At 36.4% G+C, this 20,998-nt stretch overlaps 1 protein-coding gene across 12 annotated transcripts in view; it reads left to right on the plus strand.

The window, feature by feature from the left end:
* LOC117400371 (A-kinase anchor protein 9-like) overlaps nucleotides 1–20,998 on the plus strand; it is a 166,556-nt gene that overhangs the window by 10,196 nt on the left and 135,362 nt on the right. For 10 of the 12 annotated variants that reach the window (XM_034918696.2, XM_034918699.2, XM_059022498.1 and 7 more), the window contains exons 2-5: nucleotides 6,478–6,723; nucleotides 12,366–12,410; nucleotides 14,675–14,731; nucleotides 15,067–15,237. In XM_034918696.2, the coding sequence (XP_034774587.2) occupies nucleotides 6,478–6,723; nucleotides 12,366–12,410; nucleotides 14,675–14,731; nucleotides 15,067–15,237 (519 nt within the window). The remainder of the gene's footprint in view (nucleotides 1–6,477; nucleotides 6,724–12,365; nucleotides 12,411–14,674; nucleotides 14,732–15,066; nucleotides 15,238–20,998) is intronic. The other 2 variants (XM_034918717.2, XM_059022496.1) reach the window with 2 other exon arrangements.

The following is a 20,998-nucleotide window of genomic DNA, read 5'->3' on the forward strand; positions in this document are numbered from 1 at the left end:
TTCTTGGTACTGCTGCGGGTGAAGCAGTTGGCATGGCTGGCACGCCTGCAGCTGCTGCAGGAGACGACACCGGCAAAGCGGCTGGCACTGCAGAGGATTTCCCCAGGACTCCTGCTTCTGCCACGACCTCGTCTGCACCTGGGGAGCCCTCTTTGTGGTTGTGGCACTTCAGTGGCACCTTCCTTGCTTTCACTGGTGGAACTGCCTGTTTCACAAATCCAGGATTCATCACTGTCGTGATCACTCACATTCCTTGCATCAGAATAATTTTTGGTCAAAGCAGTAAGCATATCATTCACTTCTTGAGTGGTCATGCGTCTTCTTTGAGCCGTTTGAAGTTTAGGCCTAGTATCTGTCAGTGTACCTGTGAGAATAAAATAGTAATACTATACGACAGCAGACTATATATGCTCATATAGACAGCCAGATGCCAGTTATCCAAGGAATTGATAGGATTACAATAGATCTTTGGATACATGTCTAGACTTCAAGAGCCATTTTCTATTCAAAGACATACTGCAGTAAGCTCAGTTGGGGTAGAGATAACACCAGGCTTGTATATATGAAAAAGCAGAATATTGTAGGTTATAGTCAAAATAAAAACCTGTATTGTAAAAGGCAGGCAAAATAACGGCTTGACAAATTCTAGGTGGGCAGGATTACAACTTTCTTATTTTCGCGACCCAGTCTTTCAAACGCCGTCGGTATTTGATACATGTATTTAAGAAATGTCATAAACAGACAACCGCATAACTTTCAGACACACAGAGTAATTAGGCTTCCAGGCTGTAGGCTGGGGAAGCCTATTGTTTTTGTTAGTAGTATTATTATTATTATTATTATTATTATTATTATTATTATTATTATTATTCTGCCAGAGCATGCTCAAAAACTCACGAAATTTGGTACACTGGTAGATGCCTATGGGGGATAGTCGGTGATATTCAGCAAATTTGCGCAAGTCACATGGTTCGGCAGCCATATATTGATTTTGCAGAATTTGTTAAAACGCCTATGTATCAGAAACCGCTTACTGCAAAGTTCTGAAAATTGCTATAGATGTTGAGGGATAGTCCATGATTAACTGTTGTTAATATGAAGCTGATTGATTCTGTGATTTGGCAACCACATTGATTAATGTCATAAAATTACCATAAAAATATAAAATCATCAAAATTCAAACATCATCTTCTCTGAAACCGCTTATCCGATTGAAACAAAAATTGGAATAAAACACCTCAGTATGGTCATCTGTTACGCTTGTTCAAGGGAAGTTGCTACTGTGAAAATCATGGCGTCCACGCTGCATGACATCATCAACATACACAACTGGCTATAAAACTGCATATAACTTCTTATCAGCTGTACCAAAATGCACAAAATTTGACATGGATGTAGAGGACTATGGGATGTTGTGTCGTGGTCAATATGGCGGCCTTTGGTCACATGGTGTGGCAGCCATCTTGGATTTAATGAAAAGTTTGGACAATATTCAAAAGTCTTCTTCTCATGAACGGTAAATAGTACAGCTGTGAAAAGTTTTGTACATAGTGCGCTCATGTCCACGATTGCTTTTACTTAAGGAAAAATGGATCGGTCACATGGTGTGGCAGCTATGTTGGATTTTGCCTAAAACACTTAAATAACAACTCCTCATAAGCCCTTTGGCTGATTGACGTGAATCTTGGGTATACGTTATCTTTTGTACTGTCCTCTAAAAAAGTTAGTCAGGAAAAGTTCCTACATCAACAAACATGACCGCCATGAGCCAATCAATATGGGTGACATGCCAGTTTATATGAACACTATAGGTAATGCAAGTAGTGTAATGTGTTAATGCATAAATAGTTTTATATAGTATGGTTAAGTTCTGCTAAAGGTCAAATTTAAAGCTGGCTGTAAAACTTCCCATAATTTCTTATTGACTGCAGATGGTTGTTATATAACATGCAGAGTTCTGATTGAAGCCAAAATGAACATAAATGATGTAAGTATGATTATCTTTTACGGTTGTTCAAGGGAAGTTCCTACAGTACAAAACATGGCTGCTGTGGGCCAATGAGATTTCAGCATTGATCATCTAACCAGTGATTCCAATATTTTGGCCAAAATTGACACAGGCAGCTATATCCAAAATGATTTGTGATAATGTTTAATCTATAACAACCAATGCGCTTAAATTTCACACTAACTTCTTGGAAGCCATAAAGTTGCTTGCAACTCTAGTTTTTATATTGTACATTGTATTTAGATAACGGTTTATTGCAGCTTGCAGCCTAATGTAGCTTGAAATTTTATATGCTTCTCCTTGGGCATTTCTTACATTTCCATAGAAATCCCTTGTATTTTGTTAAGCCGTGCATTTTCCAAAGTTGAGAGCTGTATTTCAGTTTGTTTCTATTTTAGCCAGTCCAGACGGCAATTGCACTCTTTATAATTTCTTTAGTATTTTTTTCTCTGTTTTGCTATCTTCCAGTTGATTTAATTGTTCTTCATCTAAATCGGAATGTATACTTACTAGTTTGGGTATTTTTTTCGGTGGTTGAGTGTCTTCAGAGACATCCGTATTTTCAGGTAGTTGGTCACTCAGTTTTATAGTTGCTGTAACTTTGTAACAGTAAACAAGATGGCTGCCAGTACTGCAAATTCTGTGAGGCAGCACAGTGATTTCTAATATGTGATAAGGCTCAAACTATTTTTATCCATCCAGTATACAGACAGCTGGAACCTTGCTCGACCGATCGATTTGCTTGTTTCACGTTCCATTGCCAGCCCTGGACTAATATATACTGTATATTGGACTAAAGTAAGAATGGGAGTCAATCGGAGGAATATATTTTTATATCACTCATATGACTGACATTGTGGTCTTCTGTCATTATGATTTCTGCATAATAAACGCTGAATTTCAAAGAACATTGAAATTGCCATATGGCGTCCAAAAAAAACCTGGAACTAGACAAAGAATTCTTGTCATAGCGTTGTTCAACATTGTTTGAGAAACAGTGCAGTCCATAACAGTAGCCGTCAAACCAACATAGCAAGATACTGGTTGTGTAAGGTTGTAAATCGTGGAAGTGTGATTTAAAGGTTATTTATTTCATGTGAACCTGTATACTGTAGACAGGTGTTAATGCAAATTGGGTCAGCTGCACACTCCTTACTTGGAGTGCTTTGCAAAGGCTTATTCTAATAGATTTTGTATTTGGGACACCTGAGTCCACACTGGGACTTGATATTGGTACATTTCAAGTGTTTTACCCCTCTAGATCTACCTTTTTACAGTACCAACCGCATTAACCCGATCAGCTATCTCCTGCCAAATATTTTCAGCCACAGAACCTTGACAATGGTTGTCAGTTACTTTTTCTTTTAATACTGCGAGTAACAAGGAAGTGAATGTAAGTTTTCACCGTTATCAGAATGTACTGCATATGCCTGATACAACGTATGTCCCCCATTCATAACCAATTTAGTGTGACGCTGGGAATTGCATGATCCAAAGAGAAACCCACTGAAAAGAATGGCTGTTATACTGACACCAAAGACTGGATGAAAATAAAGCCAAGAAAAAATACAAGTAGCCTACTAAATCGCAAACATTGAGAACATGCTTAATAGAGGGCACATAAACTCATACTCTACACAGTGTAAACGAACTGCGATCGATCGATCGGTTGGAAAAGGGCAAGAGGCTTTCAGAGGGACTCCGAAAGATGTGGACTAACATATTCTGAATGTGAAGTCTTTGACACTAGAACCATCAAGATTTTGGACTACATACAACTGCCACACCCGCAAAATGTGGCTTCGATATGAAAATGAAAAACAAACGATTGGATACAACTTAATATTTTTATTTATGAACATCATACATAACATTTTCAGAGCAGAAACAGTTTTTTACAGTGAAATTTTTTTTTTTTTTCAAAAAGAGCACATATACATAAACATGAAAAACTAAAAATAAACTTTACGCAATAAACTTCTGTGAAAGCGCTTTGAGTGAAACAGAGTTCAAAGTCTGTCTGTCTGTTCAGAGTTTTATTACAGCTTTCTAAATACAATCTACGCAGAAAACATGCTTTTCAACTGTACCAGTGCATTTGCCACAGACTGCTTTTTCACAACGGGTGCAGACATCAGAGGTTCGTTTTTTATTGCATTTAGCAACCTGGCACTGTCTTTTATTCCGTGTGCCAGTGGGAGCAGCTCTGGCTGAAGGTTGAGGGGCATTTGCCTGCTGGCTTTTGTGTCTCATCAAAATGTTTCTGCCATAGCTCCAGGGCTAGCTGCAAAATGATGTCCCTCCAAGTGATTGTGTTGCTGGTGCACTCTTTGTACAAAACCAAAGCGTTGATGGCTGCCAGGTCCAAAACATTATAAAAAAACAGCCACAGACCACCTGCGAGTACCACCTTTGACAGAATACAGCCGTGCCATTTGATCCAACATATCCACACCGTACTTCGTTGTGGCTTCGTTCTCTGGCTTTTGTTCAGCATCAGTCCCCATGGTCACTGATCTGTGCAGAGCTTAGAATAGGCACACTTTTTAAAAAATTTTGCACAATCACACTCAGGGTGGCACAATGTGTGTGTGTGTATGTGTGTGTTATTTATTATTATTATTATGATGATGATGATGATGATGATGATGATGATGATGATGATGGTGATGATGATGATGATGATTTGACATTTAAAATAAAGCAAGCACTATACATGTGTGCAATTTATTATATTTATATATATATGATGGAATTATTTTCCTTTAACTCACTGAAGCCCATCTATTTTTTTTTTTTATAATACATGTATATTATTTTTGATAAAGATACAGGTGTTAAGGTTCAAATTGCAAGTGAATTTTTAATGAATAATAACGTAAATTAAGTCAATATTAAAGAATCTTAAATATAATTATTTTTGATCATTCAGGAACTGTGAATTAAACTGGGTAGCTATTGAACTTTTAAGGTAAAGGTGTTTCAATGGGGTATGCTTTTTATTTTGTTTTTTATTCGCTGTCAGAGTCAACGATTGTTTGTCTCGTTCGCTTGGTTGATGCTGCCATTGATGGAGGATGATTGTAAATCTTCACAGACAGATTTGTTAAGTGCCTAAAAAACACGAATTGTGGGTGTTGTCGAGTGATTTAAAACTAGACATTTTGTTTTGAAAGTGGTCTGGGTGCACAGGAGTCAAATATGCATCAGCGGTCAAGTATAATCTTCTCGACAATATGCCATTTTGACGTCACTACTGCATTATTATGCCTTTTTTTCGAATGGCACAGAATGCAAATATACCCTTCATCCATGTATTTTATATATATATATATATATATATATATATATATATATATATATATATATATATATATATATATATGAGGTGCAATCGGCACCCTAATTTCATATTCGATTATCGTATAGACATTTATCAACGATAAACAATGCATTGATGTTTTATTTTTCAAAATACACAAACGTTAGTTTTTTTTAACATTAGATCTAATGACTAAAAACACCGTTGCGCATAGTAGTTAAACAAAAAGGCACGTCATTCAAATTAGAACACTTCCGATTTAAAAAGAATAGACATAAAGGACTTGCGTCTAACAACTGAAAAGAATATGCGTGCGTCTGCATCAGATTAACATTGTAATAATAGTTCAAAGTAGTTTCTGAACTATGGTTGTTCAATGCTGTTTACATTTTATGCCCCAAAGCAATGCATTTGAATTAATCCCACAAACCCTGACTAATGTAACTATCGTACTAAATTCAGCTTCTTTTTCTATAATATTCCCATATAATCCAAACACAATATGCTTTGAAACACAAGGTAATTGTTAGATTTAATAGATTTAAAACAACAAAAAAAACACATGTTGCCTTAATTTTTAAATTATCAAAAAAAAGTGAATAATTGGCTTACTTCTGATTTGTCTTATCCAACGCGTAATGTAGGCTTGAAGTGTGTATCCTAGCAACGCGCAAATCTACTGTACTAACACTAGAAGCCGCACACTCACACTCAAGGTTTTAATGCAAACCGACAACAGGAGACTTAAAACTGGGTACTAATCTGGTGCATCGATTCACCAAAATGTAATCAAAGCTCAGTAAAATTTAAGGACAGATGATCAATAATCGTTGCATCGATTAATTGTTGCACCCCTAAGCTTAAGTTATTAGATATTTAAGTATACACGGTTTTACAGTAGAGTGGAATACAGCAGACAATTTAATGAATGAAGAAGGGTTTAAGTGTACTGTATTTGTTCTCACTTTTGAAACGAATAGGGATAGTCCCTTGGGGTGTAAGATGCAACATTGATTTTGCCCTTACATATAATTTAAAAATAGTGCAATAGTAAGTGTTTTTTGTTGGCATTTTTAGAAGTAGCTGTTTAATCTCTTTTGTTGTATAATAGAATAGTGCACTTGCAATGAATGTGTGTGTTTTACAGCTGGCTGAATACAGGCAGAGGAAGGCACAGGCAGATGGGCAGAAAAAACAGAAAAAGAAGAAAAAGTCACCAGGCACTGGAGGGGTGAATGCACCAGATGGGCCGGATCATGACCAATCACTGGGTGAGGATCCAAGCGAACAGAGCACAGGGAGGGAAGTCGCTGTGGATGCTGCTGAATTCACTATTTCCAAGGCGTTACGAAGTGGGGACACCATCAAGCAGGATCAGACCTATACCATAGAGGTAGGCTCCTGATGTGTGTTGATTTATTGTTAACAATGAACAATCAAAAGCCAAACTTTTTCAAATGGTAAATGAAATGCATTATTTTTCCATCTGTTTATAGTGTTGCAGCATTTTTCACAACTTTGTGATATTTATTGTAAATAAAGTAGTTAAAGATCTGGTATTTGCTGAAGGTAATAGTAAGTACAATGTACAACAATATATTGATTGAAATATTATTGAGCTGCTTTTAGGGATATGTCAGTGTAGTCAAATACACGAAAAAAAAAAACCTGTTCGAATAGCATATTACATATTCAAATACTCAAGACTTTATTAGCTACTAGTAGAAGCTACTAGTAAATGCTGCTGCTTGACAAGTGTTCAAAGAGTGTTAAACCCTGTGCGTTCATGTGAATGAGGTTGGCATATTAAACGTAAGGACCCTTATTAATCATGCAGTGCTTGTAACAGCAATGTTCTACAGTAAACGTGTTCTGTTTGAAATTGTTGCCAATTGTGTTGCCATGTTTTCAGCTAATGTTAACAGATCCCCTGCTTGAGTTCCCCTGTAATTACTGCACACTGCCGCTGTTAATAGGCAGTTGTGAAACAGCTTCCGGGAGCACGGCACTAGCTAACTTTAAATTTGTAAACAAATGGATATAACGTGTTGAAAAGGAAGCCCGACTTTGGTAACATTGAAATTAGAAAGCTGATTTAGCTTTATGATGAATATAAAGACAAACTAAATGCTAAACAGAGCAACGCAATGACTAATGAGAAAACGGCGTTTTCCCATCCATAACTGCTTTTCATGTTTTGATTTCTGAGGGAGCATTGTTTGTGTGTGCCATGCTCCCTCTTGTAAAGATTTGTGCTGTTCACCGTTACACTTTGTCAGTCAATAACTTTCATAAATCAGCAACAAGGACATTCTAGATGGAAAACAAAAGCCTTTAAAACAAAGCTGTCCAGCTATATACAGTACTGTGCAAAAGTTTTAGGCAGGTGTGAAAACATGCTGTAAAGTAAGAATGCTTTCAAAAATAGACATGTTAATAGTTTATATTTATCAATTAACAAAATGCAAAGTGAGTGAACAGAAGAAAAATCTACATCAAATCAATATTTGGTGTGACCACCCTCATACACCATGGCAAGACTGAGCACAGCAACAAGACACAAGGTAGTTATACTGCATCATCTGTCCAAAGGACATTCTCCCAGAAGGATTGTGGCTTGTCAATATGCATTTTAGCAAATTCCAGTCTGGCTTTTTATGTTTTTCTGTGAAAAGTGGAGTCCTCCTGGGTCTTCTTCCATGGAGCCCACTTTCGCTCAAAAAGCGACGGATGGTGCGATCAGAAACTGACGTACCTTCACCTTGGAGTTCAGCTTGTATCTCTTTGACAGTTATCCTTGGTTCTTTTTCTACCATTCACACTATCCTTCTGTTCACTCTGGGGTCGATTTTCCTCTTGCGGCCACGCCCAGGGAGGTTGGCTACAGTTCCATGGACCTTAAACTTCTTAATAATATTTGCAACTATTGTCACAGGAACATCAAGCTGCTTGGAGATGGTCTTATAGCCTTTACCTTTACCATGCTTGTCTATTATTTTCTTTCTGATCTCTTCAGACAACTCTCTCCTTTGCTTTCTCTGGTCCATGTTCAGTGTGGTGCACACAATGATACCAAACAGCACAGTGACTACTTTTCTCCATTTAAATAGGCTGAATGACTGATTACAAGATTGGAGACATGTGTGATACTAATTAAAGAAATTAATTAGTTTGAAATATCACTGTAATCCAATTATTTATTATCTTTTCTAAGGGGTACCAACAGGCCATTTTAGAATATCTTTGTAGAATAAGCAATAATTCATCTCTTTTCACAGCTTCTTTGCTTTAATATATGACATATCAAAGGCATGCAAGTATACATGATAAAATAGCTTTTAATTTCATCACTTTTCAGGAGGAATGAAGCATTATTTCAATGAGCTGTAAGGGTACCAACAAATTTGAGCACGTCTGTATATGTATAAACAAACAAACAAATTCAGTGTCATACTGGAATAAATAAAAGACCTTGTAGTTGTTCAGACATAACATTCCAAGTATGCAGTACATGCCTTTTTAAATACCCTATTTTCTTAGGAACATATTTTAATTGGAAGACTTGTCCGTAGACTTTTTTCTAAATACGTAACGGTTATTTTCAGAACAGCAATAATTCTTGAAATTTTCATTTAGTGGCTAAATGAAAAATAAACATTTTAAGATGGTTTGATTTACTGTCTCTCTCTCTCTCTTTTTTTTTTTTTTTTTGGATTGCACACCAAATAAATACATGCCCTGACTCTTAATCCCTCCACTAACAGCACAGCAGAGGCTGTTAATTATTTAGACAAAAAAATCTTCAGAAGTTAATCGGAAGTAGAATATATCATTAAATACAAGTCTGAAAGGCAGACTATGCACATACAGTAATCACCATGGTAATATAGCTTCTGTTTTAGTTTGCCTTTTGTATTCCTTTTTAACTGCATAAGACATAAAAACAGTGGCTCAGCTGAAATCAATTTATTCATTAACAATATGTAGGAGGTTAAGTGTTTGCTTTATTAGTTTTTAATGTTATAAAATGTGCTTTTTTTTCTTCAAACGTACAATGGTGAAATGTTTTTTTTTTATTTGTTAAATTAATCATTTTTGACCGTGTACATTTACACCATAAATCCAGTTGGTCTATTTCCTATGAAGTAATAGCACTACATGGGTTGAAACACATTGTTAGCGTACAAATCTTTGAATATACAGGACATATTTTGCTGCAAAATTTAACCCTATAGAGAATAGTTGGGCGATGTAAAGAATAATTGGGAAATGATGTTGCTCTGTGATGCATAATCCATAATGGTCTTCGTGTTATTGCTTTTTACATTCAAAATGTGAGAAGGCTTTAGGTGTGAGATTTCATTTCAAAGCTAAAACTTTGTGGCCCCACCACTAATTTAGAAAGTACAGTATATACATTTTGATTTGATTTTTTTGTTTAAACTGAGGAAGGAATGCTTGCAATGTATCATGGTTTAAATAAGGACTACACAATTGAACCACAAATCATGGTGCTGGATTAGTGATAAAGATGTATAGAAATTGATATGTAGGGTCAAGTGGCGATAGCCCACCACTACAGTACAAAAACAAATCTTCTATTCAGCAACGGTCACTGCATTTATTTTAGAAAATAATGGGAAACTCGTGAGAGCAAGTATGATTTTATTTATCCAGAATAATTAATATAACTTTGATTACCGAAACGGGTAAACAAAAATGTATTTCTTTGCAACTTGAATTAAACAGATCAAAATGTATGCACTACAAAGAACAATACTCAGCTTGCTTTTACAACATCAAAGGGTATGCAAAACATAAAGAGAAAAATTATGCTGTTGCTGATAGCTACTTTTGTAAAGGTTTTAAGAAAATAACCAGATTATTGCAGTTTAACACAAATAGGAAATGCTGAATATTTCACTCACTGCCCCTTTTGATTATATTGTAGACATATGCTAAAGCTTTTTTGGTAGCCTGTTTCTTTTTTTTTTTTTAATCGTGGGTCACATCTTTAAATACTGTATACGGCAATCCTTAAATCAATGTGGTAACTCAATAGACTGTATTTTATGTGCATTTGTCATTCTTTTAAAATCCTACAAAAAAATACACAGGAAATAATTGTATTTGCTGTCTTAAACTGAGTGGTATTGATCCAGCAAAATCAAAGAATCCACTGTTTTTGGAGCTTTTATTTATTTTTTGATCTCTGTATGCATTTGAGGGATTACCAGGATTGGGGGAAAAAAAAGAATATACCTACATAATTTGAGGTTCTGTGTTGGCAAAGTGTACAAACTTGAGAAAGCTAATGGGTGAATGTTATAGTATTTCAACCCTATGTAGCTTATGATCAGTATATAGAAACTTTAGATCTTTCCTGTAAAAAGCGTGGTATCGGCATAAAAAACGTGGTAAATAGGGGATGTGTGTGTGCAAAGAATCAGGCTGGAAATGCACGAAGGACTCGTGCAAATAGAGTGTAAGTTGTTGGTTTTTAACAACAGATAGGGAAAACAGGGGTAATGTAGAAAATGGGTAGAGCAGAACATACCAATGGTTGTCATTCAGTTACTGTACAATATACCAGGGGCAGTCAACCTTTGGCACTTCCAATCCGTTCCATTGTAGGACTTTGTTCTAACTGGAGCATTAATTATTTAATTGACCAACCCCTGCTATATACAGTACTCCCCGCTGTGTATACTCCCTGCAGCTTACACATTGAAAGGGTTTTTTTTGGGGGGGGGGCATGCTGTTAGGTACATTTAATTAACATTTTTGTTCTGCACTGCAGCAATTAAGACTCTGGGAATCTGTGAAAGAAACATGATATGTTGCTGATGGGTACTGGCACATTTTTTATGTTGTTTAAATACAAAGCATTTGTGTCTCAACAACATTTTATAAACAGATTTTATAAAATGTTGAATCGGCCAGTGCTTGAAATTTGATTTCTGCCTTATTTTGCCAATTGCTGTGCAGGTTGCTGGGGTGACGCATTAAAATGCTCCATTGTAAGGCACTTTAAAGCAATCTGAATGAATGCTACACGCTTCTTTATATAGAAAAAAATGCAGGTGTACTGACATGATGAGTATAAAATGCACACCAAAAGTAGTGGAGAGTTCAGTGACCAGTTGAGCTGTCTCTTAAGAGTAATTTTAAGCAGCAGCCATTGATTGTGCTGTAGTATAAGAGAGTAGGTCGATTTGGCTGATGCTTTTTATTTTTTTTTCATTGATGAAGGCCATTTACAGTAATGTTTGTTAATCAAGCCTGCATAATATTTCTTGAGAGGATAATAATGGTGGAGGGTGAGATCCATATTTGGAATCAAATTAATTGATTTTATTTTATTACAGTATACCAGATCGGTACAATGAAACTGACTTGATTCTGGTGGTGTCTTTGAGTTCTGATTTGACATGCAAGTTTAAGTCATGGGCAGATCAGTGAATGGGATATGATGAAATGTGCACTTGTGATATTCACAAGGTAACAGGATTGAGAAAATCTGTAGAACAGGACTATTATCCACTTGAATCATGTTCTTTAGAGAACATCTTATGAACAGCCACTACAAGTATTTATGAAATTACCTGATTCTTTCAAACACAGTTTTTAGTTTGTTACTAATTCTCTTTTGGAATAAGCCAGACAAAAGCATCCTATAATTGAGCTTCCCCATCTAGACCAGTTACTGGTACTCACGCTGGGATGTCTGTTTCGTAAAAAAGAAAAAAAAAACAGGTCTATGGGCAATTGCGTAGAAGTTGAAAAAAGTAACTGGCTGCAGAATACAGAATACAGTATTACTCTGTTACACAGTATTGCATTCCCAGAAGTGCCTTCATTATGTAGGTCAGTTCTGCAGACATCATTCGACATTGACATGATTGATCTATTCTTCTACAAGCAACTGCACAATAACATGCAATTATTTGTTTTTCACATCAAATTGCTGGTAGACTGTGTTTTTTTTTTATATACCATGCATTTGACTGTTCTTTTATTATTTTCATATTTTAGCCTGAAAGTGAAGTTTCTACTACAGCAGATGACTACACGTCTGAGGTAAGATGTTACAGTAAAGCAGACATGAAATGTGACATTTAGGTTTAGATGAGCTTAATTTGGTCATGCTTTCTGTGCAATAATTTTACAGGAATTACCGTACTTGGAAATTTTGGTTTTCAATAATCTTTGGTATTGATTAGGTAAAGGTTAAGGTAGTTAAACAAACATAAAATAAAATAAAATAAAATAAAACAAAACAAATGTGCTCATACTATTTTTATCTAATACTATTTATCTAATACTATATTTAAGTAATGTTATTGACCCAAGATAGCAAGGCAGATGTTTAAAGTTAAAAAGGGCACACTTTTATATTGGTTGTTATTATAAACTAATATTGCATCAGTCTATTTATTATCCTTAGTTTGCTCTTGTGTAAGGCAATTTACTCATTTTTGTTTGCAGACAGTTGGCAGCATAGTCTACTCTTGTTTGTACAGGCATGATTCGAGGTTGTGTTTTGGTTCTAATGTTTGGTATGTAGACTTTAAAAATAAAGTCTTCAAATATTTCTCTCTCTTTTTAGACATTTAATATATTACTGTTGTAAACAAGCTTAAATATAAAGTAAATATAGTGGTAATAAGGGTAATGGGTTCATAAAGCATTGAGAACACTTATGACTCGTATGCAGTACGGTAGACGTCTTTAATTAAAAAGGAAAACCTGTAAGGGCCGGGCTATAATAAAATAAACACTAATAAACATTCCAGCTTTAGTTGCATATGTGTCAGTTGATGTCAGTTTATGCAAGATAATTACATTACATTTTCTATGGACCTAAAGCTGCAGCTCCATAGAGCAAAATTGTACTCTGCTGCTTCCTTATTATTTATATCCTGTGTCTGGAACTGATGGGACCGAATGTGACAGTGTTGTTGTTTTTCTTCTGGGTCTGGCTCCTGTCCATAAGCAACTGTGCTGGCCTCACCAAAGTCTTGTAGTCGGATAACAGTGTCCTCAGATCTTTTGTTGGTACAGATTTGGAAATGCAAGTTTGGAGAACAAATCTTCTATCTGTCTGTCTGTTTGTTTGTTTGTTTGTTTGTTTGTTTGTTTGTTTGTTTCATTTATGTGACCAAAACAATTTATAGTATATGTAAAAAAACAAAAACAAATATCAGCCATTTAAAGATGTAAAATCTACATTGAACAAAAAGGGCCAAAAAATGGTCTTGCTGGTTTTATCCAGGCAGATTTTTACAACATAAATATCAGTGCTTTCATCTGAAGGTATTAGATGATAAAATATATTGAATGATGCATAATAAAACTTTTGAAGTGTTACGGAACACGTTGCAGTGTTTACAAGACGATGCATTACTTTACCATAGCTGTAGTCCGGGTTGTCCTATGGCAGCATTATTTTTTTTTAAATATTCCTGATTGTTTTGATGTGTTTTTTTTTTTTTTTTTAATTCACACATCAGTAAATCAGCGATGAAATTACTTTTTTAACTTTTACTTGAGAACCTTAGCCAAGGGAGAATTGTTTCTCAAAACATTGTAGTGTATCTCAGGGATGGAAATAAGAAACCTATTGCCTAGCAGTTTAATCCATTCCAGGTTTTAATACCAGCTTGGTTAGCCACAGTGTGTAAGTAATAGGCTCAGGTGTGTCTCATTAAACTCATAGTAAAACCAGGAATGGATGGGAGTCTTGTTTCTATCCCTGGTATCCAGTTCCTGCTCTCTGATTGACATTAGTGACCTATTGTAGGAAGAGGAAACCAGCATTGTTGCAGGAGGTAACGTAATCTGGATACACTGCGATCCTTGGAAGATTATTTTTTTCTTTTGGCAAACACTCCTGAGAAATGTATTGCCCAGTTGATTTTTTGACCCATGATGTGTTATTTTAAAAATGTCAAAAGATTTGTCAATATGTTTAAAAATATATCGCTGGAATATGGACAGCACAGGAGGATAACATTGCGTTTCTTTTAAACTTTGCAGGGTGTTCTGTAACACTTTACTGCTAATAAAAAAGTACAATTGACTGCTTAGTTACTTCATTTGTACTATGTACTACTATATGAATCATAGTATACTATTTACAAGGTACAATACTGTACCTGCATGGTTTTATACATATGTTCTACTATTCAGGACAGACCTAGGAAAAGGTTTGACTAGTGCATTCCCAAAGTGTTGTGTTGTGTTTTTTGATAGACATTCTGTTCAAATAGTGATGTCATCTCAGTGCTCTTTTGAAGTAGAGCCCTGGTGACCGTTACATAAACTGTGTTATGAATTAACAGGTAAATGGGTGCTCTGCTGTTTTGAAAATAGAACCATCTTCTGAAGATGTGATCAGGGTACAGTAAGACAAACAATATACAACTGCTTTCTTGGGGCATGACTGTTACTCACACTTGCTGCATTCTATTAACAGGGAACATGGTAGTTAGGCTGTTACTGCTTTTGGCATTTACTGTATCTTTAGTGTGGAGCAGTGTCATTTTAACAGCACTGCATTTCACATTGAGAGAAGGCTTGTTGACATTTTGATGTAGTAGGTGCAAAATAACACAGCTGAAACTAATACACTGCTGCTTTATTATTGCAGATAATATTTTTTGGATCAAACATTTGATAGTTGTGTTATTTTGTACATGTGTTGAATGTGTTAAAATGAAATTGGCTGCTTTAGGAGGAAGACGTGCATGTCCCTGAAACTCGTTCTGAGAACCAAGCACAGAGCTCTCGGACCCGGCATGAAACAATGGAGGATGAGCTTGCAGGAAAACAACAGGCAATTGAAGAGCTGAGTCGGGAGCTGGAGGTCATGAGAAGTGCAATTGGGACTGAAGGCTTGCAACAGGTAGGACTACCACATGAATTCTTAATTAATCAAAGTTTTTTCCACTGTCACTTGATTCTTACTGTTGTATAGCTGCGATTATTACTTAAATTTCTTGGTAGTGGCATTTATTGCATCTGTGAAGCTCTGACAAAATCCTCTCTAAATTAAACAGTACTGATTGTCAGTTTTGAAAATACTGCAGCATTATTTTAAGGAATGCTAAAAGCAGTATGTATGTACAATATATGTATGTTAGAGTTTAAATATATTTATTGTCTCAGATGGTTAGATGCCTGATAATTCTACATTTCAAAAAGTTTACTGCTAAAAGAAAAAAAAAAAAAGCTTATTGCTAAATTTAGTTGAAGTAATGTTTACATGTTTTTTTCAGATTTGATTTACAATGAAGTCAAATGTTATTTGTAAAATATTTAGCTGGATAACCGATCAAGAAAATAAGTATGTTTCAGTGTCTGTGTGTGAAGGGCATAGCAGGCAGCTTGTCAGATTGAGTGCCACAGGAAACTTCCACAGGTTCAAAACAACCCCCCTCAAACATGTCTTGAGCTGTACTGCCTTTCTCTCCGTGATTATGTTTTACAAATAAAAATGATACCACTGAACAGCAAAAACAGTTCAGAAAAAGTTGGTGAAAATGCTGAAAATGATTTTGCAGGCTGTTGGTCTTCTATTTGCCGACCAAGATAGTGAGCCCGAACGTTCCTCAGGACAGTTTAGCTAGCGAGATAGGAAGAGACGAGGTAGGAGAGAGGGGGGGGGGAAAAAACAGCAGCAAAAACAAACAAAAAAACTGTATTGTATATAATGTAATCATATTTGTTCTACAGATCATCCAGATGAAGACATTAACAAACTCTAGGGTTATCTTGTATTGTTGCATTATATTTGTATGGTTTACACGTATCTATTTACATATCTTTTTAGGTACAGTATTCTTATTCTTTATGGCCACACTTTCTGTTAGAACCTTTCCAATCAGTAATTTACATGCATTGTATTTTATTATATTTTATAATAATTTTTTTTTAAGAGTTTAACAAGCATTTGAATCATTGTTTATCTTGCATCTAACCTGAGAGAGAGCTCTATCTAAGCAGGCTCTTGGGTAGTTCCTAGACACAAATTGATTGTACATTGTTTGTGCCTCTAGTTCAAAGTCTTCCATTCTTGAGCAGATTTGTTTTAATCTCAAACTGACTATACGGAAGTCCCCTTTTAAGGGGTGTAAAATGAAAACTAGCAGCATGCAAGAGACTATTTTTATTAGTGTACAAAGTGTACTTTGTGTACAAAGTGGTGAATAGATTATCCTCATTATGGCAAACCATGGTATCTAAAAAAAATGGACACTACCGATATCGTACTCTAAATTGAATTTAATAGAAGGAATCAAACCATTCAGTTTTCCAATTCATAAAAATATCATCAATTTAATCTGGTTAAAATATGGGTTTTGTAAGTATATATGGTGTTGTTCTAAGTAGGGCTGTAAGGGTTTAAATGGTAAACATGGATTAAAAATATTTTAGTTTAAAATTTGTATTATTCGTTTAAATGCAACTTAACAGTAAAGTATATTATCAAATTATTTTTGCATGTTCTCCGCATAGATATGTTTCCCTTTCTATATGTCTGGTTTTCCCCCTTAAAGAAAACCAGACCTGTTCTCCGACATGATCACTCTAAAGACATAAATTAAGGACGTATCAGCTTCCTGCGTTGTTGTGTATCGCCAAATATATTATATTCTCTTTGGCATCTCTTCACTCAGGCCAAACAAACAGCCACTGTAGAGGTGTCGAATACAATAATTTCCAGCATATAAAACTTCCCACTCTGGCTTCTGGTTCTGTCGCTTTGCCTTTTTACAAGCCTTATAGGGCCCTATGAAATCCGTGTTAACGAGAATATGGACGGAATCACAGAATCAAAAGAATATTTACGCGGAATTAAGTGCTGTTCAAAAAAAAATGCATCTGGCAGGACAGCATTAAGCTTGATTTACATATTTGAAGGGAAAATGTGAAACTTTAATTGTCAGTACAGGCAGTGGTGTAACTTTGGTTTCAAAAGTGGGTGGGGCAGTTTCTGTAGCTGGGTTATAAATGAGGCAGAGTATTCTGTAAGGGATAAACAACGAGAAGGGTTGAACCGGTGAAAATAATTCACCATTCGAGTGCGTTAAATAAATGCTATCATGGAAAATAAATAGAAAACTTTTTAAGGACTTAAACAATTAGATAATGTTATAGACTATTCTTAACGTCTGTATTCAAACACAAAGTACTATTCACACAGACTGCTATTACAGTACAGTCACTTTAGAACAATAAGTTCACACAGAGCAGATTTATGGTAGTGAAACCATGGGCATAGCAGTAAATGCAGAATTAATCAAGTTCAAAATGAAAAGTTATGCCTTTTTTTTACCACTTGGCTCCCTGCCTATCTGTTTGCTTTGGAGTGCCCCACACTGCACTAAATAAAAAATACAACCCGTTTTTAAAGTTAACAATAGTATTTTTCAATACAATTGGATAAAACAGTGAACACGAACGCAAACCAAATGGAAAAAGTAATTATAACTTAATTATATTTTTTAAAAAGGTATTAACGGAAATCAGAAAAATATAATGGAAATCAGAAAAAAATAATACGGATTCCGTAGGGCTCTAGTCTTAGTACTGTACATTATTTCAGTAAAGTGAATAGCCTGTGTGAGTAAGGCACCTCGTGGCTCCATTCACGCCGCAAAGTTAAACACTGTAACGCATTAGAAAACAAAAACACATAGCTACTGTTTTATTTATTTATAAAAAAAGAACAGCTAATAAGATGTCTGTCTGAAAGAAAGTACTTTGTCCATATTTTACTGTGTGTGTTCAACAGGACATCTGTATTTACAGAACAACTTATAATTATTCAAGCGAGGTGAACCGAGCAGCCGTGAAAGAGAGGGAAAAGAAGTTTTTTTTTTTACGTGAATGCACAAGCGCCATTGTGAAGGGGAAGGATGTTGGGAAGTAGTATTGTATCAGACAGCGGCTTTAATTTAATGAAAAAAAAGATTTGGTTCTAGACATATTTTGTTTCCTGCCAATAATATACGAGTGAATGAAACTGAAAATGGAGTCTTGTGGACTGTGTTTAAGTTTAATTTTAAATATTGATTTTTAATGTTTTTTTGATGCTAGATACACACACTTTTTATGGAGCTTATGGAGAAATTGTATGTTTTTTTTATGCTATTAAAATAGATTACATTTTAGTGCTAACTTACAGTCCTTCTTTATGCTTTGATGCTTACCATTGTTTGTCTTTAACCCTTTGCGGTCCTATGTCAGACCAGGTCCGACATTACAATTTTTCCTTTCCGGTTGTGGTGTTCTACCTTAAAAGCGTCAATAGATGTCCCTGTGATTAGGCTTCTGCTTTAGTGATATAAGCAGAGGAAGTAGTGGAAATTAATGGAGTTCTACACAGGAAAGAGTAAGAGCAGGCACTGCTACTGTTATCTACTTGTTGAATAAACCTGTTATACTTTACCAACGTGTCTTGATTGCCTATAACACAACATATTGGCAACAAGGTTGTCTCTTCTTACCCTGAATCCATCTACTGCCTTTTTTCAAAGGCCGGGTGAGCTTACGATTACTTTTACGGCTTGGATTAAAGTATTCTAAAACTATGTTCTGGCAATTGCTGATAGGGACCATTCGGAGGCCTGAAAACGTGCGCTACGAATACACTGCCTCGGTGCAGAAGGTCAGCGTATATTCTACACCCTTCCTTTGGCGGATGATAATTACGATACTTCTCTTACAGCATTAAATAATTTTTTCGTGCCTAAAATAAATGTGGTAGCAGAACGCTACAAATTTCACCAGCGTGGACAGAAACAGGGAGAATCTACAGAACAGTACATTGCTTCTTTACGGGAGTTAATTGTAAGATGTGAATTTGGAGACATGGCGGATGAAATGATCCGAGATCAGCTTTTGGAGAAAACTATTTCTACTCGCATCAGGGAACGCTTGCTGCTGGAATCAGACCTGACACTACAGAAGGCCATAACGTTAGCCTGCCAGATCGAGTCAGCCGTGGCAGAAGCGGAAATTATGGTCCAAGGTACTGCTGTGCAAGCCGTACACCCTGTGCAGACGCGGGAAAAACCAAGACACTACAAGAAGCACTACAAAAGCAATGCAAATGAGAAGTACACTCCGCGAACTCAAAACAAACACGGACAAACCTGCTACAGATGTGAATCTCCACAGCACACTGCAAACTACACCGGATGCCCTGCAAAAGATACCCAATGCAACGACTGCAAAAAGAAAGGACATTTTGCTAAGGTATGTCGGAGTGCTCAGCACAAGTAAGTACATGAAGTGTCTGTGCCGGGTGTTCCTGTTTTGAGCGTGGACAATAATAATTACAAATGCATTGCTGATAAAATAATGTGTACAGTTAATTTTTCTGTTACATCGGGAGTGCAGGCACAGGATATTGAACTAATGTTGGACACTGGCTCAGCAGTCTCCATACTACCCGAATCTACCTACTTGCTATACTTCAGAAATGTACCACTTACTGAACCGAAACTACGTCTTGTGAGTTACTTGAGGAACCAAATACCTGTGCTTGGTTGCCTACATGCAAATGTGACTTTTGACAAATGCTGCGTATTTGCTGAATTCTGCATTGTGCATAGTGGCTCGCCTATCCTAGGTAAAGACTTGTTTGCAGCATTAAAAATGCAAGTGATCGAAGGTCAGATTTTAACTACACCGTGCATTACTGCTACACAGTTGCCAGTTTCAGCAATTGCAAAAGACAATACAAAGGACACATTGGGCTGTGCTAAGGGATTTATACATAAAATTAGAATTTGGCCTAATGTGACACCAATACATCAGAAATTGCGACGCCTACCGTTCTCAGTGAGAGATACAGTCTCGCTGGAATTTAAAAAGCTGGTACAGAATGATGTGATTGAACACATTGAATCCTCTGAAATGGGTTTCACCGATTGTGGTAACGATGAAGACGACCGGAGGTATTCGTTTATGCGTGGACTTGAGAGCCCAATAAAGCAGTGGTGATTGACAGCCATCCACTTCCACACATGGAAGAAGTGTTTGTAGAACTTCACAGAGCGAAGATGTTTTCTACACTGGATTTACTAAGTGCGCACCACCAAGTGATGCTACACGAGGGCAGCAGGGACCTCACAGCATTTATTACTCATGATGGACTGTTACGTTTTAAACGTGTGCCATACGGACTTGCATCAGCGCCCAGCTGTTTTCAAAGAATGATGTCAGTCATTTTAAACAACCAGCCCGGAGTACAATGCTATCTAGATGACGTCATTGTGTTCGGAGATACCCCGGAAGCACACGAAAAACACCTACAGGCCGTACTTCATCGCTTCAACAAGGTAGGGCTGAAACTGAACTTTGCGAAATGTCACTTCAGACAAACAGAACTGTCTTTCCTGGGACATGTCATTTCACGGATGGGACTGAAACCTGATCCAGAACATGTCGTTGCTGTTACACAGGCACCCCCTCCTAAAGACATGCACACTCTACGTTCTTTCTTGGGACTTACCTCCTGGTATGCAAAGTTTATACCAAACTATGTAGTGGAGCCTCTGAGAGCACTGCTATGGGAAACCTCAAGTCTGTCCTGGTCAGCTGCTGCACAACACAGTTTCGACACTGTGAAAAACCTGATCGTAAATAGCCCATCA

The sequence above is a fragment of the Acipenser ruthenus genome, chromosome 4, assembly GCF_902713425.1.
Source record: "Acipenser ruthenus chromosome 4, fAciRut3.2 maternal haplotype, whole genome shotgun sequence".
Taxonomy (NCBI): Eukaryota; Metazoa; Chordata; class Actinopteri; order Acipenseriformes; family Acipenseridae; genus Acipenser; species Acipenser ruthenus.